Source organism: Trachypithecus francoisi, unplaced genomic scaffold (genome assembly GCF_009764315.1).
Source record: "Trachypithecus francoisi isolate TF-2019V2 unplaced genomic scaffold, Tfra_2.0 Contig00133, whole genome shotgun sequence".
Lineage (NCBI taxonomy): Eukaryota > Metazoa > Chordata > Mammalia > Primates > Cercopithecidae > Trachypithecus > Trachypithecus francoisi.
Window position 1 is genome coordinate 389664 of NW_022680484.1, and position 24422 is coordinate 414085.

General features: G+C 51.0%; 2 protein-coding genes across 2 annotated transcripts in view; one reads left to right on the top strand and one right to left on the bottom strand.

Annotated features, from left to right (window-relative positions):
- On the top strand, positions 1-15334 carry OPN1LW (opsin 1, long wave sensitive). Its single transcript, XM_033178506.1, has 6 exons — positions 1-189; positions 5226-5522; positions 8215-8383; positions 10161-10326; positions 11868-12107; positions 14390-15334. The coding sequence occupies exons 1-6, from the start codon at positions 33-35 to the stop codon at positions 14498-14500; spliced, it is 1140 nt and encodes a 379-aa protein (XP_033034397.1). The 5' UTR covers positions 1-32; the 3' UTR covers positions 14501-15334.
- Positions 14780-24422, bottom strand: part of TEX28 (testis expressed 28) — a 25057-nt gene continuing 15414 nt past the window's right edge. Inside the window, 2 exon segments of the mRNA XM_033178443.1 lie at positions 14780-15300; positions 15916-16051. Of these exon segments, the coding sequence (XP_033034334.1) occupies positions 14944-15300; positions 15916-16051 (493 nt within the window). The 3' untranslated portion in view covers positions 14780-14943.

Sequence of the window (24422 nt, forward strand, 5' to 3'; positions counted from 1 at the left end):
AGGCCAGTATAAAGCGCCGTGACCCTCAGGTGATGCGCCAGGGCTGGCTGCCGTCAGGGACAGGGCTCTCCATAGCCATGGCCCAGCAGTGGAGCCTCCAAAGGCTCGCAGGCCGCCATCCGCAGGACAGCTATGAGGACAGCACCCAGTCCAGCATCTTCACCTACACCAACAGCAACTCCACCAGAGGTGAGCCAGCAGGCCCGTGGAGGCTGGGTGGCTGCACTGGGGGCCACCGGCCACCCACCTGCCCCGCCCAAGGGAATCTCTCTTCTGCACATCCCCACCAGCAGAGGCTTTCTCCCATAGCTTTTCAGACGACATGAATCCAGGGGTCCTCTCCGAATCTAGAAGGACACCATAATATCGAATATGCATTCGCAAGCCACACAGGCTTCCCAGCCTCTTTGAGAATCCATGGCTGGGGAAGAATTTATGTGCTGTTTCTTTCTGGCCCGTAGATGAGTGTGTTCACTGCTAGCAAGTAACCTCTCATTCCACGGAGTCCCTCAGCTTCCTGGGGAAGAGTCGGGTCTGTCTTTACATTTGAAGCCAAAGGGAGGCAACATACTGACACACCAAGGGAGGCGGGAGGGTGGGGAAGACAGCAGCAGAGGGCAAGAAACTTCTAGAACTTCAGGGTCGGCAGAGATTGTAGCAGTCATTTTGTTGAACTCTATGATGGGGCCACACAGCTTCTGGCTGCACACCTCTGGGGGAAGAGGCTAGATTGGCGCCCAGGGCCACCTTTCCGTTTGGAGCAGTCCTGGCAGAGAGGGCTCAGGCCCAATAGAAAGCTGAAAGCTCTCATCAGGGCAGCCCGAGTTCTCCCATTGGCGGTTGCCCAATCCAGAAGCTGCGCGCAGGCCCTCAAAGAAGCTGAGGACGCCAGTGACCTCCCTACTCCTGGCCCTCTCCCCTGGCTCCTCCTCTAAACCAAATTCCTTTGGTGCCTTCAAGAACATCGTGAAGGCAGGGCGCGGTGGCTCACGCCTGTAATCCCAGCACTTTGAGAGGCGCAGGCGGGCGGCTCACGAGGTCAAGAGATAGAGACCATCCTGGCCAACATAGTGAAACCCCGTCTCTACTAAAATTACAAAAATTAGCTGGGCTTCATGGCACACACCTGTAGTCTCAGCTACTCGGGAGGCTGAGGCAGGAGAATCGTTGAACCCGGGAGGCGGAGGTTGTGGTGAGCCAAGATCGTGCCACTGCACTCCAATCTGGTGACAGAGCGAGACTCCGTCTCAAAAAAAAGAACATCATGCAGGCTAGGGGGCTGTGGTTTCCAGAAACCACGCCAGCTCCTTGGTTGCCAATAAATATCCCACTGTGGGGTGGCCAGGACCGAGTGCCAATTAGTGACAGAGTGCCCAGACAAAATCGGCTGAGGATCTTGCAGTTGTTTGACCTCAACGTGACTGTGCCCAGAATTTCCTTGGTGGCAATGCAACAGTCTCTTCCTAGATGTCCCCAGACTTCATCAATGCATGATGCTTCAATGCACTCTTTTCAAATGTCCGGGTGGGTTTTTTTTTTTTTTTCCACAAAACTTCAAGCATCTACTAAAGTAGAAGGAAGAGTGTAATAGAGCGTAATGAACCCCGGTACCCATTACTCAACTTCCACAGTTTCATCTCATTTCATCTGTAACCCCTCCACCACCCTTTCTTCCTGATTCTTGGAAGCAAATCCAAGCCCTCACACCCTTCCCTCTGTAAATCTTTACTATGTTCCTCTAGGAGAAAAGGGATCTTCTCAATACATAACCACAAGTCATCATCACACTGACGAGTGTAACAATATTTCCTGAATAGCTTCAAATACCTAATAGTGCTCAAAAAATGTCATACGTGTTTTCAGTTTGCTTGAACCAGGGCTCAAATGAGGTCCACACATTCAGACTGATTGATAGGCCTTTGACTATCTTTGAATCTAGAGGTTCCCTCTCTATCTCCCTGCAATTTATTTCTGGAAGAAAGCAAGTCGTTCATGACGTAGCCTGACAGGCTCCTCTGACGTCGTTCATTATGATTTTTCTGTAAACTGGTAGTTGATCTGAGGGTCTGACCAGAGGCAGGTTGGATTTGTTGGTGTGTCTTGGCAAGGAGAGTGTCTCTTTTCAGGGGTGTTGGCGGCTAGTGAAACTCAACGCCCAGACCAATTAAACCACTGCAGTGCGGATGGGAAATGATGGCATTCGGACACCTTACCCTGTCTTCACCTATTGGTGACCAAAACGTTCACATCTTCACAGGTCTTCTTCCCGGGAGGGTATATGCCACTAGGTCGTGTAGTAAACCAGTGTATTTCAAGTCCCTTAGAACAGTCGTTCTCTAAGTGATATGCCACTCAGTGGATATGCATTTAGCTTCATTTCTTTTGTTGCTGATTTTCAGAGATTGGTCTTTCAATTTAAATTTTTATTTTATTTTATTTTATTTTATTTTATTTTATTTTATTTTTTCAAGACACTCTCACTCTGTCGCTCAGGCTGGAGTGCAGTGGCGTGATGTCAGCTCACTGCAACCTCCACCTCCTGGGTTCAAGCGATTCTCCTGCCTCAGGCTCCCGAGGAACTGGGACTACAGGTGCCTACCACCACGTCCAGCTAATTTTTTTATTTTCAGTAGAGACAGGGTTTCACCATGTTGGCCAGGCTGGTCTCAAACTGCTGACCTCAAGTCATCCGCCCACCTCAGCTTCCCAAAGTGCTGGGATTACAGATGTGAGCCACCGACCCCAGCCACTTAAATTTTGTTTTATAATTATGTAATAAAACAGTTAAAAGTTTCAAATTAAAATCTAGAAAAGAAGGTGTACTTGAAGAAGTCTGGCTTCTCTGCGCCTCTGCGTTCCCCTCTCCCCCCGCTGCCGCCTTCCCTCTCTCCCTGTATTTCCTCGAATCACTTTGCCTGGGAGTTGACTTTGATTCTCTTGCTCGTTGCTTCACGAAATCAGTTCCAGAACTTTCACGAGGGCGAGGCAGGCCATTACACCAGCTCTAGTTGCACTGGTGGCAGCTCCTGTCCCCTCCCCCACTGCTGCTGGGACCTGTTCTCTCCTTTGCCTCCTTGTCCCTGCACTGCCCAATTTGGACCGCAAGGGTTGCCAGGGAAGAGAACTGGCTGCCTTGTTTTGAGAGGTCACAGCACCTAGATTGCTGCAGCCCCTTGCACTTGCCTACAGGCCAGAGTGTCCCAAACCCTCCCAGTCTCAGCTGCTCTTCCCCAGTTCACCCCAGGTACTTCCCAGGGAACAGCTGCCGACAGTTTGGGGGTTCTCTGTTCTTAGGTCCATCAGCAACCCCATTGTTTCCCTCTGCTTCCTTCTGCACGGAGACTGACACCACGAAGGCCTTCAATTGTCAATGGTCTGTCCCTACTGCTCATACTGGGGGTTCCTGGGGAGCCAGTGCCAGGTATCAGGATTGCAGACATTGTCAGTGGGTTTCTGGAAGCTCCTTGTGTTACGAACAAATGGGGCCCGTGCACAGAGGGCAGCAGAGGCCTTGTGGGATCCAGCTGTGCTAGGGGTGAGATTTATCTGTCTCTCCTGGCCGGAGCCAGGAAATCCCCATTTTCCTTAAGCTAGCTTGAGTTGGACTTTTCTAACACACAACTAAAGAATCTCTTGATAAATCTTGGGACTCTCCATGGGGCCTTATATAGCAGCAGGTCTGTGGCTTGCAATCCCTTCAAGTAATCTACCAAAAACAATGTTACGACAAAGGTCCTTCCAACAAAAAAGGTGTAGAGCCCTAGCAAACTCCTACAAATAAAAAGGAGAAGTAATGCATTTGTAGTCCCAGCTACTTGGGAGGCCGAGGTGGGCGGGTCACTTGAAGTCAGGAGTTCGAGACCAGCCTAGGCAATATAGCCAGACCCCATCTCTACAGAAATAAAAAAAATTAGCCATTGCGGTAATGCGCACCTGGTAGTCCCAGATACCTGAGGGCCTGAGGCAGGAGAATCACTTGAACCCGGGAGACAGAGGTTGCAGTGAACCAAGATCACACCACTGCACTCGAGCCCGGGCGACAGAGCAAGACTCTGTCTCATAAAACAAAAAACAAAACAAAAAAAGAAAAGAAAAGAATAAAAGAGGAATGACCATAGATTGGGTGGCTTTTAAATGACAAATTTATTTCTCACAGCTCTGGAGGCTGGAAGTCAGGGTGCCAGCGTGGTGGGCTCTGGCGAGGAACCTCTTCCTGGCCACAGATTGCCAACAGCTTGTTGTATCCTCACAGGGTAGAAAGACAGCTAGAAAGTGCTCTAGGGACTCTTTCAAAAAAATTAAAAAGTTTTAATTAAAAAAAATTTTTTTTTACATGAGGTGTTGCCATGTTGCCCCGGTTGGATTTGAACTCCTGGGCTCAAGAGACACTCCTGCCTCAGCCTCCCAAAGTGCTGGGATTACAGGCATGAGCCACCATTCCCAGCTAATTTGGACTGTTCCCAAAGGCTCAAGTGATCCTTCCATGTTGGCCTGCTGAGTGGCTGGGGTTACAGGCCTGAGCCACCATGCCCAGCTTCTAGGGCCCCTTTTATAAGGGCACTAATCCCATTCATGAGGGCCCCACTCGCTCTGCACACATGAACTGAATGACCTGCCAAAGGCCCCACCTCCTAATACCGTCACCTTAGGGTTAGGGATTTCAACACAGGAATTTATGGGGGACACGCACATTCAGATCATCATGAACAGTAACTCCTATATGTGACAGAAGGTGACAGAGGTGGGTAGTGGTCTTCCCCTCAAGGGGGTGAGTTACCACTAGTTGGGGAATCTGGAAAGGCTTCTAGAAGGCAAATGCATCTGAGCTGGGCTTTACACGAGGAAAGCGTCTGTCTGTGGAAGGGCAGAGGACTCTGGGAGGTAGGAGGTGGAGCTGAGGCGAAGGGGAGAGGGGAGCAGGGAAGCGGGGTGACTGCACACTGGGAGCAGGGAATCAGATGGGGGAGATGACGAGGAGTTCCGTTAAGTTCAAGGTGCCAGTGCCGGTGACCAGCAGGCGATGGTCTCTGGCTTGAGCGACAGGATGGAGGGGAGGCTGTCGGTCTAAGGATGGGCAAAGCTGGAGGGAAAGAGCCAATTGCAAAAGCAGGGGGGTGGAGGGGGAGGGGAGGCCTTGATGGGGCAGGAAGAGGTGAGATCGGCATTGGTATAGACAGGCGGGGCTGCCCCCCAGCTCCTCTCTCTCCTCTGCCTCCTGCCGCCAGGCCCCTTTGAAGGCCCCAACTACCACATCGCTCCCAGATGGGTGTACCACCTCACCAGTGTCTGGATGATCTTTGTGGTCACCGCATCCGTCTTCACAAATGGGCTTGTGCTGGCTGCCACCATGAAGTTCAAGAAGTTGCGCCACCCGCTGAACTGGATCCTGGTGAACCTGGCGGTTGCTGACCTAGCAGAGACCGTCATCGCCAGCACTATCAGTGTTGTGAACCAGGTCTCTGGCTACTTCGTGCTGGGCCATCCTATGTGTGTCCTGGAAGGCTTCACCGTCTCCCTGTGTGGTAAGCCAGTCGGGGCCCAAGCTCAGCAGAAACCATTCATTCACTCTGCAAGCCCCTCCAACCACCTCATGATGAGCTGGGCCCAGCTTCTCCTGTGGGTCTGTTTCCCTCCACATCTGTGCCTCACATCCATATAATGAAGGGTTCTGGAGGTTTCTATCCGGACAGTCACATTAAATTCAGCTCCCTTCAGTCCAACATACCCTGAGTTCCTACTCTTGAGTCAGGCTCTGCCCGAGAACAGCCAGTTTGGAGCTATGGGGTTGGTGTGGGGGGAGACAGATACAGAGCTAGACAACTCCAGAACAGTAGGGGAGTGGGGACTCTGGGCACCCTGGACAGAACTCCCCTGCAGTTAGGGATGCCTGCCATTTCAGCTCACCGGCATCTGCTTTTCCTGGAGGAGACACAATTCTCAGATCCTCTCCCCATCCCCATCACTAATATATCTGTGGGCCACGATTCCGCTCAGGTCAGCAGACAGTGGCCGAGAGGTACCAGTGTGCCAGGCTCTGTGCTAAGAAGAGGGCCCTACACCCAGACCGCGACCACACAGTACTGTCATCAGTCCTCTCAGACAAGAAGGGGCATGGGGCAGGTGGTGGAGGAGCGAGTGGGAGCAGTTGGTGGTTCTAGTGGGCAGAGTACCACCAAGCAGCCGTGGCTGCCAGACACAAGGTGGCCAGGCCCAGGTCTTGGAGGCCTCAGAGGTCACACCCAGCCGCTGGAACTTTATTTCAGGAGGACGAGACCCCACATCCAACAGGAGCAGCTCCTGCTCTTGCCTCCCCTCCTCTCTCTTAGCAGCCTCCCCACCCCGTTAACTGCCTTGAATTGTACCCACGATGGCCCAGACCAGAGAGGGCGCTTGTCCAAGTCCCGGCACTACCCTGACAGTCTAGAAGGGGAGCCAAGGGAAGGTCAGGCAGAGAAGGTCCATCCTCAGGTCCAGTGCTCTCTGCAGCAGGCATGGCCTCGGTGGTCACACGACCCTTCCTGAGTGCCCCCCTGCATCGCCGCCCACGTCTGTCTCTGTTTCTGCCAGGGTCTCCCGCTCACCCTTGCCTCTGCTCATGGTCTGTTCCTGGGTGAGTCAGGTGCCAAGCAGCCAGCACCTCCCCACCAGTTTTGGTCCACGGATGACCTTGGCCATCTGGGAAGCCTATGGACCCCATCTCAGAGGAATTTTTGCAAACACATAAAATGAGACCCCTAGGATTACAAAGGCAGCAAATTATATCGAAAACCAGTTATCAAAGTATTAAACATTCATCAGTAGCACAGTCTTTCGTTAAAAGCATTTATTGGCCAGGCTCATGCCTGTAATCCCAGCACTTTGGGAGGCTGAGGTAGGAGGACTGCTTGCCTCCAGGAGTTTGAGACCAGCCTGGGCAACATAGTGAGACCTCTTCTCTACAACAAATAAAAACAGCTGGGCGTGGTGGCACACCAGTAGTCCCAGGACTACTCAGGAGGCTGAGGTGGGAGGATCACTTGAGCTCTGGAGGTCAAGACTTCAGTGAGCTGTGATGGCAGCACTGCACTCAGCCTGGGCAACAGAGTGAGATTCTGTCTCAAAAAGTAAATAAAAATAAAAGCATGTATTAAACGTATTAGTGACACCACTCAGTACTAAAGTATTAAATAACAGGATCCCGCCTGACAACCACTGTTATTTCAGAGTAGTGATGAACATAAGTGATGTTCGAACTGTCTGCCACCTCTATGAATTGACAGAAAAACATCTGTGACCTCTCTCGCTGACCGAGTCACGGGTACTGCTAATACTGTCACGTTCATAATGGAAGGAAATGCCCAGTGTCTGTTCGAGGTAGATGGAAAGAAAGATGTCGTTTTTTCCACCTCAGTTTGTGGAGCCCTGAATTCTGTGTGCACACGTTTGGGGTCTAAGCAGGACAGTGGGAAGCTGTCTCCACCTACTGCAGAGAGGGAGCCGGGGAGAATCTAAGGCCTTTACAAACGCCTAAAGGAACATGGGTGTGTACCGGAAGGAGGAACGCCGGGTTCTACACAGGGCCTGATTCCTTGCTCTTGGCTGGGACAACAGCACCTCAGTGTGGCTATGCTGCTCTGGACGTGGCCATCAAGAGTTCTGTCATTAGAGGAAGGGCTGGTGGCCAAGAGGGCAAGAAGTGGTAACAGGGCTCCTGTGGGTGAACAGGCACCGGCCACTGCGTCTGTGGCTCTGGCTTCCCTTTTGGTGCTGGATGTGTGGAGGTTGAGGACAGAGCTCCCTGAGTTCTGTTCCCAGATTCGAGATTCTAAGACTGGGTTGGCAAGAAACCCACTGGCCAAACTGGGAGCTCTAAGCTCCTGCTCCAGAGGGAGAGCAACAGAGGTTTAAGAGGAAAGAAAGAAAGTGGGGAGGAGAGGAGGAGAACAGAGGAGTGGAGAGTAAGGCACTGGGGTCAGTGGGGAAGCAAGGCGGGAGGAGAGGCTGACTGAGATGGGGAAGGAAGTGGAAAGCAGGAGTTAGGGAAACAAGCTGACCCAGAGGCCTGCTCACCCTGGACCTGAAAACACTCTTTGGAGACTTAGGTTTTACAGCTGGGTGGGAGGACACCTCCTGATTTTGAAAGCTTTCGGCTGGTCGGGGAAGGGAGCAGTGACATTGAAGGCTGTTCCACCGCTGCTTCCGCACAAAGCCCTCATCTGTCTGGTCTCCCTGTAGGAATCACAGGTCTCTGGTCCCTGGCCATCATCTCCTGGGAGAGGTGGCTGGTGGTCTGCAAGCCCTTTGGCAACGTGAGATTTGACGCCAAGCTCGCCATCGTGGGCATTGCCTTCTCCTGGATCTGGTCTGCTGTGTGGACGGCCCCGCCCATCTTTGGTTGGAGCAGGTAAGGGTGCAAGGGTGCAAGATGGAGTGGGCAGGGTCAGACTCTGTGACCTTAAGGCAAATCACTTCCTTTCTCTGGGCACCTCTGAGCGTGCAAGGTCTATCAACGTATGAATGTGGCTGCAACATAGAAATGGATCTGTGGTCCCCGAACCTCTGGAAACATATTTGTCCCAAGCACGATCGGGTCACAGGAGCACACGGAGCTCGGGCCATCGACACAGCTGTCAGTGAACAGACAGTGTGTTTGCATTCCAGGTCTCTTTCTTGCATATGCTGCCCCCCCGCCCCCCACCTTTCAGAGGCTGCTTGGGTCATAGATCCATCTGGGCGTGCAGAGGACATGTCCTGGCCAGGCCAAGCAAGTGGCTCAAAGGTTTGATTGGGAGGGACTGGATGGGACAGCATTTCACTGTTTTATCAACAAGCTCGTGAATAAGTTCTCGTGGTGTTTGGAGAGCGAACGTTCTTTCTTTGGGAACGTTCCATCAATTCTGGGAAACAAACGTTGTGAAAGCCTGTCTCTGTCTCCCACCCTCCTCATGCCGCCATGCCCCACACAGTTGCCTGTTATCAAACATGTGTGGCGAGCTGACCCTGGTGGAGGCTCTCCCGCGGGTTATCTCATTTAATCCTTCAGGCCACCCAGTGAGCAGGGCCTTTTATTTCAGTCATGGCCTAGCTGACCTCAGATAAAAGACTCAGCTCTTCACGGGTGTTCTCAGAAGGTCAGGGCAAGATGGAACCTCACACTCCGTTTGTAAAAAGGGGGAGTGATTGGGTAGATGAAAATGTTCTGGAAGCAGATAGTGGAGATGTTTGCACAGCATCGTGCATCGTGAATGTACCAAAGGTCATAAAGGTACTTTTTTTTTTTTTTTTTCAGACAGGGTCTCACTCTGTCACCCAGGCTGGCACAGTGCAGTGGTGTAATTATGGCTCACTGCACCGTCGACCTCCTGGGCTCAAGTGATCCTCCCACCTCAGCCTCCTGATGAGCTGGGACTACAGGTGCACCACTTTACCCGGCTAATTTTTTTATTTTTTGTAGAGACAAGATCTCACTGCGTGTTCCAGGCTAGTCTTGAACTCCTGGGCTCAAGCAATCCTCCTACCTCTGCCTCCCAATATGTTGGGATTATAGGCGTGAGCCATTGTGCCTGGCCTATAATGGTACATTTTATGTTATGTATATTTTACCAGAATTTTAAAAACAGGAAAGGCATGACATCTAAAAATGGACAAGGATTTACCAAAATCGTACCCAATGGTTTCGTTTTGGGTTGATGCAAATGTTCTGGAAGCAGAGGTGGTGACTGCCGCAGACTGACCACTTCAAATTGGGAACTTCATGCAAAGTGAATTTCACCTCAATTTAAAAAACAGGCTGGGCACAGCGGCGCAGGCCTGTAATCCCAGCACTTTGGGAGGCCGAGGCAGGCGGATCATGAGGTCAGGAGATGGAGACCATCCAGGCTAACACAGTGAAACCCTGTCTCTACTAAAAATACAAAAAATTAGCCAAGCGTGGTGGCGGGTGCCTGCAGTCCCAGCTACTCGGGAGCTGAGGAAGGAGAATGGCATGAACCCGGGAGGCAGAGCTTGCAGTGAGCCGAGATCACGCCACTGCACTCCAGCCTGAGTGACAGAGCGAGACTCCATCTCAAAAAAAAAAAGAAAAAAGAAAAAAAACCCACCCGACTCAGCACCATGCCTGGATTGGGAGTCCTGGGTCACCCTACCCTGTCTCAGGACTGGCTGCTGGCCCTTCTCTCCAGGTACTGGCCCCACGGCCTGAAGACTTCATGCGGCCCAGATGTGTTCAGTGGCAGCTCGTACCCCGGGGTGCAGTCTTACATGATTGTCCTCATGGTCACCTGCTGCATCATTCCACTGGCTATCATCGTGCTCTGCTACCTCCAAGTGTGGCTGGCCATCCGAGCGGTAAGCCCCCCGATTCCTCCTGGCCTCACCCCCTCCTGCCCCTAAGTTGCTCTGCCCCCAAATCAGTCCACTGAGACTCCTAAACTATTTTTTCAAAAATCATTAGAGAAGAGGATTCTACCCCATAAGAAAATATTAAGATCCAGCGATGAGAATCAGGCGATTCCTTTGGGGCTTTACCACTGCCTGCAGGTTCAGCCCCAGCCCCATTGTTCCTCAGCTCTGTGAGACGGAAAGCACTGCCACTCCCTCCCTGGAGGAGTCCACTAAGGGAACAGAGGTGTGTCTTTCCCCGACCCTGGACAGTTGTCCCCGGGGTGGAAAGGCTGCCTTTCCCACAGAGTAGAGTGGAGCAGCCACGTCAGCAAATGACACCTGCAAATCAAGGCATGTTTTTATGAGGCTGCCGCCGGAGTACCCTTGTCCCTTTCATAGGCTGTGGGGCCGACCAAGAAGTGGACCCGAGTGTGCCATTTGACCCCCGACCCACTCTCCACCCTCCATGTCTGGCCCTCTGCCTTGGGAAGCTGATCCTGTCCACAGCCACCACCCCGTACCCCTAGACTAGGTTACCACTGGGAGCCCCCGCGGGACATCAGGCAAGCGAGGAGAGCAAGGCTGGTTCTTTCTGTTAGCAGTGGGAGCCCTTTCAGGGTGGTGGGCTTTCCTATATGAAGCTACCTGTGCCCACAATTGGATGGGCATGCCTGCTGAGCTCTCCCTAGAGGAGTCTGTGAGCCTGTGAAAGGCCCCCTTACCCCACCACCTTGGGCTGAAGGCTCCCACATGTACCCAACCATAGCTTGGGCTGTATTAGTCTGGGATGGTGGAGCCCCAGCTCCAGAATGTGACCCCAGCGCTGCTATCTTGGCCGTCCCCGCATTCCAGCCCTCACAGTCCCTCTCTCATCCCCACTCATCTGCCTGCCATCAGTCCCCCATCCCTGGCAGCCGGTTGCTGGCCTTTGTGGCCTCCCCCACAGTGCTTCTGCCTGGAGGTCATTCGTCTCCTTCCTCCCAGGCATGAAGGTGTCACCCCACCACAGCTGCCCTCAGCCGCCTCACAATGAGTCCAGGGCAGGATTTAGCCCACAGAGGGACCAACCTGGCCTAGGAAGCCTGAGGGAAGTGTATGCATTGCTCTGAAACTCCCACTGGGCACCCCGCCAGCCACGGCTTTCGCCTCCCCCGTCATCTCCAACTTGTTAGCTCCTTCATTCTCCACACCCAGTGATCAGGTCCGGCCTCCATGCTCAGGCCTGAGCGCAGGACAGGACAGTCTGTTAAGGGATCAGGTGAAGCAAAGGAGCTTGTTAGATCCGGCTCTGAGGTCGTCTTAGGCCAGGCCTAGCTACGTGCCACCTCCAATTCTAAAACTCCCCCAGGGCCAGCCTGAGGCCACCATGTCTGCCTGGGACCGGCTTATGCAGGGCTGGAAGCTGGCTGCTGGGCTCCTCTCCTCCTCCACACAACTCCCTATGCCTGGGGCACCTGCCTCTTGCTGCTCCCCAACCCCCGACTCACTGTCCCTGTCTCCCTCAGGTGGCAAAGCAGCAGAAAGAGTCTGAATCCACCCAGAAGGCAGAGAAGGAAGTGACGCGCATGGTGATGGTGATGATCTTTGCATACTGCGTCTGCTGGGGACCCTACACCTTCTTCGCATGCTTTGCTGCTGCCAACCCTGGCTACGCCTTCCACCCTCTGATGGCTGCCCTGCCAGCCTACTTTGCCAAAAGTGCCACTATCTACAACCCCATTATCTATGTCTTTATGAACCGGCAGGTAAGCAACGCCATCAGCAGATCCCAAATACTCAAAATACTGTGTGGCCTAGAAGGACAGAGTGATGGCCCCACCTGGAATCATGTCTCTGATGAGAAGCCCGTGGAGCATCTGGGGGATCCCCCAGGGAAATGACCGGGAAAGGCTCAGCATGTGACCCAGCCCCAGTCAGAGCTCCAGCTGGCCCTTAGCAGAAGGCTTAGGTACGCCCTCTGGAATCCTTTATAGTCTCAGCCTGAGGGTGGCATTTCCCAAAGCGTCTGTGTGCCGTGTGCTCTTCCTTTCCGGTGGCCCTAGAACTATGGCTGCTGAGCTTCAGGGGCTCCCCTGGCGTTCAGACGCTCTAGGAGTTGGTGAGCCCTAGGTATATCCACCCTACGTGTGCCCCTCTTCTGTTCAGACTCAACCCTTCTCAACCCTCATCTCTCCATTTTCAAACCATAACCTCTGGAATTTGTCTTCCTATAAGAACAAAAGTCGGCCCTTCTTGGCTACACTGACCAAGAGTTCAAGAGCTTTCATGAGTTCGTGGGTTAGTTCAGTGGGGAAGTGCTGTGGTCCTGCCCAGAGGCAGACTCCTTAGCTGACATATTGGGCCTCAGCAGCAAGCTGCTCACACGCCTAAATCCCCCCACCTCCTGTAGGTTACAAGCTTCATTAAAGCGCAGCTGTGATGTGACTCGATGGTGGCCAGAAAGGTGCGCAGGGGCCTCCCATTTCATCCCTTCCAGTCCATCCCTTCCACGCGGCTCTTCCTTGCTCCTCCATCTGAGAGCCACTCAACGGCTCCAGCCCCTTTGGCTCGGCTTTGACTCATACAAGCCAAGTCTGCAGAGTTCATTAAGGGTTCATTCTCTCTGGTAACTTTTAAACAGTAAGTAGGCCCAGGCCTGCAGTGGATTTCCGGGAACTCGCTGTAGCACACTGATGCCCAGAGTGTAGTTCTATCCCTGACCCCCGTTTCCTGACTTTCATGAGGATCTTTTCTAGGTTTCTGGAATCCTAAACTATCTTGCAAAGTACTGTCTTTACTGGATTATTTCCATTCTCCCTTCCAGAACTCCCCCCTCCTAGACAGATGTCGGCACTTCTGGACCTCACCAGGCCCCCAACTTTGCTTTCACCCTTTCCACATAATTATCCTGTCCTGCCACATTCTGAGAGAATTTTCTGGAGCGCAGTTCCAAGAAGACAGGAAATTATGCTGAGGACAGAGTCTGGCACACAGTGGGTGCTCAAGCAGCAGCTGCTGGACGGACTCCTCAGCCCTATCTCCCAGCTCTTCAGTGGAGCTGATTCTGCTGTTCATCCCATGTCTTATGTTATTAATTTCAACCATTATATTTTTTTAATTTTGAGAGTTTTGATGATAGAGGGAGGTAGAGCTAGTCAAGAGGAGGCCTGAAAGAGTTAGAAAATGCCTTTGGTCTGGGTCCTCAAAGCATTGCGGTTACTTCAGTGATGACACAGGACATGATTTGAGACATTCATATGGCCCAGATCTCTTTGGGGTGAAGCAGCAAAGACAGACCCCCTCCTGGTCCCGGAAGACGCTTGCCTGGAGAGATGAGGTAGGGGCTAGATTGTCATTACCTAAGCCTCACCTTGCCCCAGATCCATGGACTGGAAAAAACATGACAACCACATGTCTTTTCATTAACATTCCTCTGAGCCGCTCACCAGACAGTCTGGGGACAGGTCACCACTGCCCCTTAGCTGTCACTGTGGATGACTGTCCTGGGGCTGCCGTCACAAACTACCACAAACTCGGTGGCTTCAAACCACAGAAGTGGATTCTCTCACGGTTCTGGAAATCATGAGTCTGAAATCAGGGTGTTGGCAAATGGAAAGGTTTCCCATGGAGGCCGAGAGGGAGAAACAGCTGCAGGGCTGCCGGCAGTCCTTGGCGCTCCTTGACTCCAAGGTGTGTCGCCCCAGTCTCTGCCTTCATCTTCACATGGCCATCTTCCCTCTGTCTGCGTGTCCGTGTCTAAGCGTTCCTTTTCTTATGAGGACACCAGTCACTGGATTAGGGCCCACCCGGCTCCAGTGTGACCTCGTCTTAACCTGAACACATCTTTTGGGGGACACACTTCAACCCAGTGTAGTCACCATCAACTGCTAAGTCGGATGACATCCCGGCGTGTGAGGGAGAAATAACCCAAGCCTTCCTCCATCCCCCATGGCGTTCGGAATGGGTGAACGGAAGGCTCGGGCACGTATGTTCAGCACAGGGCTCCACCCTTTCCTGCTCTGCTCAATAACACTTTCTGTCCTTCCAGTTTCGAAACTGCATCTTGCAGCTTTTTGGGAAGAAGGTTGACGATGGCTCTGAACTCTCCAGCGCCTCCAAAACGGAGGTCTCATCTGTGTCCTCGGTGTCGCCTGCATGAGATCTGCCTCCTACCCATCCCGCCCACCGGGGCTTTGGCCACCTCTCCCTTCCCCTCCTTCTCCATCCCTGTGAAATAAATGTAATTTATCTTTGCCAAAACCAACAAAGTCACAGAGGCTTTCACTGCAGTTTGGGACCACCTGAGCCTCTGCATGTGCAGGCACTGGGTCTCGAGAGGGTGCAAGGGGGATAAAGAGGAGAGAGTGCTTCATAGACTTTAATCTTTCCCGAGCCTCATGTCTATCGATGGCGTGAAAGGACCCTGACAAAACGGAAGTGTGAGGCAGGTGGGCGTCTATATCCATTTCGCCAGGCTGGTGGTTACATAATCGGCAAGCAAGAGCTGTGGAGGGGCTGTCTGGGGAGGGCTTGCTGGATGCCCTCGACACCCAGGAGGAGGGAGGGAGCTAGCAAGCTAAGGCAGGTGGCCCTCCTGGCCCCTTAAGGTCCATGTGCTGGAGGCCCAGAGTTCTTGGAGTACAGTCTACACCTGGAGGAGACCCATTCCGGCCAGTCTGTGGCAGGGATGGCGTGCCGCCTCTGCCAGGCCAGTACCCCAAGCCCAATCAGCATCAGGGTGGTGCAAGCGCACAGGCGTGAGGTGATCAGTGATGAGGGGCAGGCACACAAGGTGGAGACAACGACCAAGAGGACGGTTGCCAGTGAGAGGAGCAGACTCACGAACTTGAACAACATCTTCAGGGGACGGCTTTGGAGGTGCTCTGCTGCCTCCAGTTGGGTGACTTGCTGTAGCATCTCCAGCTTGGATATCCGGCTCTTGAAGGTCTCCATGATCTCCTGCAGGAGACGAAAATGCACGCACCAGAAGTCAGCACGGAACTGTGGTCGTTTACTGAGTTCCTAGGGGTGAGCAGCAAGCACTGTGGGGTGGGTATTCGAGGAGGCAAGCAGAGAGCCTAGAGCACATCCAGGGCAGAGGGGAGGGCGCAGGCTCTCCAGCAACTGGGAAAGCTTCATCCGACCCAGCCGCACTCCCCCATCCACTGTCTCCCGAAGCTGAGGACCTGGTCAAGACACAACTACCCAGGGATGGGGGTGGGCGCTATGGAAATGGAACAGTGAGGAGAGGGAAGCCAGGTCTAAGGAGGGGTTCTGAGAGGGTGCTCCCTACACCCACAGCCACAGCAGAAGCAGCTCCACCCCAGATCTCCCGAGTCAGAGGCTCACGGGTGAGCACTGCAGCACCAGAGTGGCAAAAGCAGCTAAGCCAGATGGTGGGAAGCGGAGCGTGCGTGTAAAGGTCAGATGCTGCTAGCTCTGAAACAAATGTGTATGTGGCCATTGAACACTCAGGAGGGGGCAGCTCGAGTGTCTTGCTTTGGTTTGGGGGTATCAGAATGGATTCGCTCATCCCTCCAGTCTTCTCACAAGGCTCCCCCAGGAGGTTCGTACCCATATTTCCTTGGCTCTCTCATAGGATAGATAGGCCATTCTCTCTTCGCTGCAGGCCAGATTGTGTTTGAGGTTGTAAATCTCATTCAGGTGTCCCTGCAGGCGATCATTCACCCGTTCTTCCATCAACGCTTGTCTTGGGAGCAAAAGAGAAAGTAAGATTCCTTCAGTACCTCACCCAGAGTTCATGCCAACAGCGAGCGGCCCTGACCTAGACTAGATTCGGGTTCAGCTTCTGCCTTCCTCCTCCCCCGCCCCAGGCTCTAGGGAAAGACTGCCTCCCGCTCCAGGTCTGCCTGGGAACACCCCAAACACACACCAGCCACACGCACACCAATATTCATATATGTTTTGTATGTAGTTACTCTTTTGTAACAGCTTTACAAGAATAGCCATAGACTAGAAGTTGTAGAAATGACAGTGTGAACTATCCGTGGGTGCTCGTCAATTCCGCAAATCCCCCAGGACCAGTGTGGAGTACGAAGTTTAGCCTGCAGTTACTCTATAGAAACATGGTGACTATAAGGATTGAAAAGTCACAAAAGACCACAGATTCCAGTACGATTCCACTAATTACGAAATGTCCAGAATAGGCAAATCCATAGAGACAGAAAGCAGATTAGTGGGTGCCAGGGGCTGGGGGTGGGGGATAGGCAGTGGCTGCTAATGAGTACAGGGTTGCTTTGGGGCTGATAAAAATACTGTGGAATTAGATAGTGGTGATGGTTGAACAACTCTGTGAATATACTAAAAACCAGTGAATTGTACGCTTTAAATTGGTGAATTTTATGGGATGTGAATTATAGCTCAATAGAGCTGTTATTTAAACAAAAAGAAAAAAGTGAATCATGGCAATAGTTGCACAACTCAGTAAATTTACTAAAAACCATTGAAATGGCCGGGCGCGGTGGCTCAAGCCTGTCATTCCAGCACTTTGGGAGGCCGAGACGGGTGGATCACGAGGTCAGGAGATCGAGACCATCCTGCCTAACACGGTGAAACCCCGTCTCTACTAAAAAATACAAAAAACTAGCCGGGCGAGGTGGCGGGCGCCTGTAGTCCCAGCTACTCGGGAGGCTGAGGCAGGAGAATGGCGGGAACCTGGGAGGCGGAGCTTGCAGTGAGCTGAGATCGCGCCACTGCACTCCAGCCCGGGCGACAGAGCGAGACTCTGTCTCAAAAAAAAAAAAAGAAAGAAACCATTGAAATGTAGTTATAACGGTGCATTTTATAATATGTAAATTATATCTCAATAGAGCTGTTAAAAAAACACAAGCAGGCCAGGTACAGTGGTTCACAGTTGCAATCCCAGCACTTTGGGAGGCCAAGGCAAGAGGATTGTTTGAGGCCAGGAGGAATTCAAGACCAGCCTGGGCAACACAGTGAGACCCTGTCCCTACAAAAAAATTTTTTTAGTTGTCTGGGTGTGGTGGCACATGCCTGTAGTCCCAGCTACTCTGGAGGCTGAGGCAGGAGGATCTCTTGAGCCCAGGAGTTCGAGGCTGCAGTGAGCTGCCATCACGCCACCGCACTCCAGCTTGGGCAGCAGAGTGAGACCCCATCTCTAAAAGAAAACAATCACTACCTGTTGTGTATATAATTATATAAGTAGTAAAAGTATAAAACCATGCATGGAAAAGATAAGCACCCAAATGAGAATGGCAAGGCCGGTATAGCAAGGCCAGAATAGCAAGGAAGGAAGATGGTGCTGGAAAGGGGTAATGAGGACTTCAACTGAATATTTTCAAGTTTTATTTCCTAAAAAAAAAAGTAAGATTTGAAGTGAATATGGCAAATGTTAAGATTTCAGAAAGCTGGGGCTGTTAATTATGTTATCCTGTACATTTTCCCTGTGCTTGAAATACTTCATAATTTAAAAACTCCTTCAAAGTTCCTCTTTTGGCACCACAAAGAACAGGCCAGAAGGACAGAGGCCAGGGGGCCAGTGAGGGGGCTCTGGCACCACCGCTCACGTAGAAGAGAGAAGGCACCGGAGAGCGATGGAACCCATAGACTGGCAGGGCTGCTGCCCCAGGAGGCCCAGGAGGGTGGCGGCAGGCCTCAGGTGCAGGAGGTCTAAACGGTGGTGCTGACAGTGACGGGGAAAACGGTGATGACTTCTATTTGGTCCCACTCCAAGGACTTCACCAACACCCACACGGAGAAATCCCCTGGGCACTGAATAAGCTGGCAGCTCATTTGTTGAAAGCCAATTTGTCAAAAGCTGGCTCCTCGCAGCATTTCAAGGAATGTTCCATATGCCTCTGCCCCAGGTCCCTGTTAAGAAGAGAGTCGGTGGACAACATGGACTAGGCTACTGCTCACAGAGAGGGGGAGTGGGTCGGCAGGATGGTCACCCCGAAAATAGATTCCTCATTCCTGTCTTTCCATTTACCTGAATGATCTAGCTGCGAGAACATTCAAGATTTTAAGTGTCCTCAGGAATATGAAGTCAATCTTCATCAATGTGTAGATAAAGACACATGAAGATATTTTTGAATGCATTCCTGAATAGCCTATTCAGATGTTAATAAACAATATTTTCATAAGGATATTCTCTCAGTCTCCCCTTCTCCCTGGCCCCCATCTCCTGGCCCTCTGGCAGCCACGCTCCCTTCTCTTCCTTGGTCAAGGACCCCTCTCTCTCCAACTCCTACAGTCACAGAGGCAAATGGACAACTCTGGAGAATGCTCTTATGAAGACAAAACGATGACCAGTCAACCCAGACACCCTCAAGACAGACCAAAGGTGTTAAGACCACCCTCTCCAACAAAAAGTGTTGTAAACTTTATTTTTTTTCAAAATAGTGTATTTTTATTTTTATGTTTTCAGACGGATCTCCTTCTGTTTGCCCAGGCTGGAGTGCAGTGGCACAATCTTGGCTTACTGCAACCTCTGCCTCCCGGGTTCAAGTGATTTTCCTGCCTCGGCCTCCTGAGTAGCTGGGACTACAGGCACGCGCCATCACGCCCGGCTAATTTTTGTATTTTTAATAGAGACAGGGTTTCACCATGTTGGCCAGGCTGGTCTCCAACTCCTGACCTCTGGTGACCCGCCTGCCTCGGCCTCCCAAAGTGCTGGGATTACAGGCGTGAGCCATTGGGCCCAGCCAGAAAGAGTATATTCTTGATCATTTCTGAGAATTTGCTTTTGGCAAATTGAGCTACAACCTAATCATGGCCCGCAACTTGGAGGAAAAGTCTGAGATGGAGAAACAGCTGGAGGAGGGGTCAATAGCCCGGGGGCAATCGACGCATGTGGCCAGGATGGATGAGCTCGCTCTGAGCAAATGTGCCAAAGCAAGGGGCCCTAGGGAGCTGCGGGAGGAGCCAACAAAACAGAAGCCAAAGTGGACGGAAAATCACCAGGACGGCTCACACAGGAACCCAGGGGATGTAGGGATACAGTGGAAAGGTCGAACATACATGTAACTGGGGCCTCAGAAGGGGAGAAATGAGAGACTAGGGCAGAATAAACATTTGAAGACACAATGGCTGAAAATTTCCAAAACTGACAAAAGACATCAAGCCATAAACCCAAGTAGCAATGCGAACCCTAAGCAGGATGAATGCACAGAAAATCACACCAAGGGGAGAGTCAGCGGCACAAAACACGAGAAAGAAAATCACACCAAACATCATCGTAGCTAAACCACTAAACAACAATGAAACAGAAAAGATCTTAAAAGGAGCCTGAGGAAAACAAAACTGTGATCCGAGGAGCAACAAGAAGACTGGCAGCTGCCTTTTCAACAGAAACCATGGAAGTCAGAAGGCAATGATTTGTTCAAAATGCTTATTATTTCCAAAAATTAAGTGCCAACTTAGAATTCTATGTCCGGCAAAAAATACCCTTCAGGGCCGGGCGCGGTGGCCCACGCCTGGAACCCCAGCACTTTGGGAGGCCGAGGCGGGCAGATCACGAGGTCAGGAGTTCAAGACCTGGCCAATATGGTGAAACCCCGTCTCTACTAAAAATACAAAAATTAGCCGGGCGTGGTGGCACATGCCTGTAATCCCAGCTACTCGGGAGGCTGAGGCAGGGGAATCGCTTGAACCCGGGAGGCAGAAGTTGCAGTGAGCCAAGATCTCACCATTGCACTCCAATCTGGGCGACAGGGTGAGACTACGTCTCACCAAAAAAAAAAAAAAAAAAAAAAATTCCTTCAGAAATAAAAAGGAATGATGGCATGTGTGAGGCAATCAGGTGACAGTGACTCCATATTTAACATTGTGGACTTGTTTTAAAACATCTTTGGTATGGTATTTAGGCTACATTAACAAAATGATCCGTATTTCAGGTTCACACTGAAATATTTACAGATGAACTGATGTAATGTCTGTGCTTTGCTTCAACACAATAGGGATGAGAGGAACCAGTTCAGAGAGCAGCTCAGACCTTAGGTCAGACCTCCTCAGAGATCCAAAGATGCAGGATGCTCTGACGTGGAGGAGAAGTCGGGGGAAAAATGGAAGTTCTTGTGCCTTCAAGTTAACACGACCTGAGCCTGCAACAGAGGCCTAAGCAGATACCTTGAGGAAAGTCAGCCTGAGACTGGATCCCTGGGGCTGAGAGGTCACAGAGCAACAGTGAAGCCTCTAGTAACCGTAGCCTGTTATCTCCAAGCCTTGTCTGAAAGCAAAACATACCAGAACATTCTTGGGAGAGAGGAGCTAGGGTCTGGATGCCCGCAAGGACCTGGTGTCCGGAAGGGAAAAAAAAGCATGGAGACCTGGCATATTCACTTCAGGGCATTTTCAATATGGCAGGAGGCTATAAGAAAATTTCACGACTGCCCACTTGTGGATACAGCCAGGAATACAAAGCAAGAGTGAAACTTTTGCCTACTCGGCACCTGAGCAGCTTCTTTTTTATTCAATTTTTATTGAGGTAAATTTCATGTAACATAAAATGAATGATTTTAAGGTGAACAATTCAGGGGCATTTAGCACATGTGGTGTTGTGCAACCACCATGGCTATTAATAGTTCCAAGACATTGGCCGGCTGCAGTCACGCCTGTGATCCCAGCACTTTGAGAGGCCGAGGCGGGCGGATCATGAGGTCAAGAGATCAAGACCATCCTGGCCAACATGGTGAAACCCCGTCTCTACTGAAAATACAAAAATTAGCTGGGCATGGTGGTGCACGCCTGTAGTCCCAGCTACTCGGGAGGCTGAGGCAGGAGAATCGCTTGAACCTGGGGGCAGAGGTTGCAGTGAGCCGAGATCACGCCACTGCACTGCAGCCTGGCAACAGAGCAAGACTCCGTCTCAGAAAAAAAAAAAAAAAAAAATAGTTCCAAGACATTTTCATCACTCCCTCAAAAAAATACCGTTTAGCAGTCACTCCCCATTCCCATCACCCCAGTCCCTGGTAACCACCAATCTGCTTTCTGACTTGAGCAGCTTCTTATCTCTGAACCTCTACCAGCAACTTATGAATGAGAGATGGACAAGACCATCAGATGTGTGGAGCCGTCCTAGAGAAGCTGCTAGAAAACGACAGACAACCAGAGTAAGGGGTAGTGGGGCATTGTAATGCTGTGGAGAGGAGAGGGCAGCAGGAATGACAAGCCCAGGAGGCATTGACTCAGGGAAAGAAGAGGAAGGCAGGGTCAGGTCGAGATCTTGGCCAAATCCCCGAGCTCATCAACCTAGGGTGCTCCTTTGATGAATTTATCAAGAGTCATTGGCCGGGGAGTGGTGGCTCACGCCTGTAATCACAGCACTTTGGGAGGCCAAGGCGGGTGGATCATTTGAGATTAGGAGTTGGAGACCAGCCTGGCCAACATGATGAAACCCTGTCTCTACTAAAAAACACAAAAATTAGCTGGGCATGGTGGTGCATGCTATAATCTCAGCTACTCAAGAGGCTGAGACAGGAGAATCACTTGAATCCGGGACGCAGAGGTTGCAGTGAGCTGAGATTGAGTCACTGCACTCCCTCCAGCCTGGGCAACAGAGTAAGACACCATCTTGAAAAAAAAAAGAAAAGAAAAAAGAAAAAGCCATTAACAACTTTTTTCTTTCCTTCTTTCCTTTTTTTTTTTTTAATTGAGACAAGGTCTCACTCTGTCCTCTATCACCCAGGCTGGAGTACTGTGGCACAATCATACCTCACTGCAACATAAAACTCTCAGGCTCAAGCGAACCTCCTGTCTCAGCCTCCCAAGTAGCAGGGACTACAGGCATGTGCCACCAAGTCCAGTTAATACTTTTAAATCTTTTTGCAGAGATATGGTCTCACTTTGTTACCCAAGCTGGTCTCAAACTCCTGGGTTCAAGCAATCCTCCTGCCTCGACCTCCCAAAGCACTGGGATTGCAGTCACAAGCCACTACATCTGGCCCAATTTTTCTTTACAATCTATCAAGGACTTAGTTTGCAGATAGGAAGCAGAAAGGAATTGTAAATTCAGTTCCATCAGCATCTACTTGGGGCTTACACACAAGTATTAATTAATACTCACAACAGTTCCAACAATAGTGGGATCATTATTACCTCCATGTTACAGATATGGAAACTGAGGATTGCAAACTTGAAGCACCTCGTCCCAGGTAATTCAGGAAATACCTGGCAGAGAGGAGGCTGGGTCAGGCCTAAATCCAGAATCAGCCCTCCTGACCCTGCCCTGATGTTCCCAAGACACAGCAGATAGAGTTCTGGCATACGTGGAGGAGGAAAGCAGCCCAGAGGGCGAGCTGGGTCCCTTCAGGAAAGGAGGAAAAGAAGCACCCAGATTGATCCATGAAACAGGTACTCACAGAACAGCCATCATGTGTCAACATGTCTTTGGGCAGTCACTGGGACACACTGGCCAACCTGAATGTGCTGATATTTTGACGAGAACAATACAACACAAATGAATACCTACACAAGGGAGAGCAGTTTGGGCGGTGAGTGGTGCGAGAAAGGAAAAAGTAGGGGAGTGACAAAGGTTGGTCCAGAGTATATAAAGAGCTCTGACAACTCAACAATGAAAAAACAATCCAAGTTGAAAACAAGCCAAAGACTTGCTGGCTGATAAGCACATGAAAAGAGGTTCAGCACTATTAATCATCAGAGACAGGGTCACACCCACTAGTTTCATGGGCTAGGATAGTGGTTCTCAACCAGGGGCAATTTGCTCCCCTCCGCTCCAAGGGACATTTGGCAATCTCTGGAGAGACATTTCTGGTTGTTACAAATAGGTGGGGCATGGTAGGCTAAAATTGCCCCCCTGGGCTGGGCACGGTGGCTCACATCTGTAACTCCAGCACTTTGTGAGGCTGAGGTGGGCAGACTGCCTGAGCTCAGGAGTTCAAGACCAGCCTGGGCAACATGGTGAAATCCCGTCTCTATTAAAAATATAAAATATTAGTTGGGTGTGGTGGCACGTGCTTGTAGTCCCAGCTACTTGGGAAGCTGAGGCAGGAGAATTGCCTGAACCCAGGAGGTGGAGATTGCAGTGAGCCAAGATCGTGCCACTGCACTCCAGCCTGGGTGACAGAGCGAGACTCTGTCTAAAAAAGAAAAAAAAAAAAGGCCCCCTGCAAAAGATATCTATGTCATAATCCTTGGAAACTGTGAATGTTACCTTCTATGACCAAAAGAGGGGGCTTTCCAGAAGTGGTGAGTTTAAGGGTATTGAGATGCAAAGATTATCCCAGATTATCCTGGTGGGCCCTAAATGCAATCACATGTATGAGAGAGAGGCAAAAGGACATTAGACAGGCACAGAGGAGAATGTCATGTGAAGACAGAACACAGGTTTGAAGATGCTAGCCTTCAGGACTGGAATGATGTGACCACAAAATTAAGGAATTTGGCAGCCACCAGAAACTGGAAGAGGCAAAGATCAGTTTGTTCCCTAGAGCCTCCAATGAGAGTGTGTCCTCGCCTGATTTCAGCCCAGTGAAACTGATTTCAGCCTTCTAGCCTCCAAGACAGTGAGAGAATAACTTTCTATTATTCTAAGCCATGAAGTTGGGGGCAATTTGTCACAGCACCATCAGGAAATTAATTCACCGCACCACTGGCATCAAGTAATTGGAGACCAGGGATGCTGCTCATCATCCTAGAATATACCGGACAGCCCCGCCGAACAGAGAATCATTTGGTCCAAAATGTCAACAGTGCCAAGGTTGAGAGAACATGGGCTAGGGTGATGAAATTTTGGAGTCTAATTTCACCAAGTTGTGGCTGAACTTAAGAGGCTGAAATTTAAAAGACTGATCTTGCCAAACGTTGGCAACTGGAACTCTTACACACTCCTAGCGGGACTGTAAGATGGTATAACCATGTCGGGAAACTGTTCCTCTGGTTGTTTTTTTTTTTTTTTTTTTTTTTTTTGAGATGGAGTTTCACTCGTTGCCCAGGCTGGAGCGCAATGGCACGATCTCGGCTCGGCTCATTGCAACCTCCGCCTCCTGAGTTCAAGCGATTCTCCTGCGTCAGCCTCCCGAGTAGCTGGGATTACAGGCATGTGCCACCACGCCCGGCTACTTTTGTCTTTTTAGTAGAGACGG

Bases quoted from the DNA above. Each gene is read 5' to 3' on its own strand.
- OPN1LW (XM_033178506.1), top strand. From the start codon at position 33: ATGCGCCAGGGCTGGCTGCCGTCAGGGACAGGGCTCTCCATAGCCATG. The intron at 190-5,225 runs GTGAGCCAGCAG...TCCTGCCGCCAG, and splicing joins CAACAGCAACTCCACCAGAG to GCCCCTTTGAAGGCCCCAAC. The intron at 5,523-8,214 runs GTAAGCCAGTCG...GTCTCCCTGTAG, and splicing joins CTTCACCGTCTCCCTGTGTG to GAATCACAGGTCTCTGGTCC.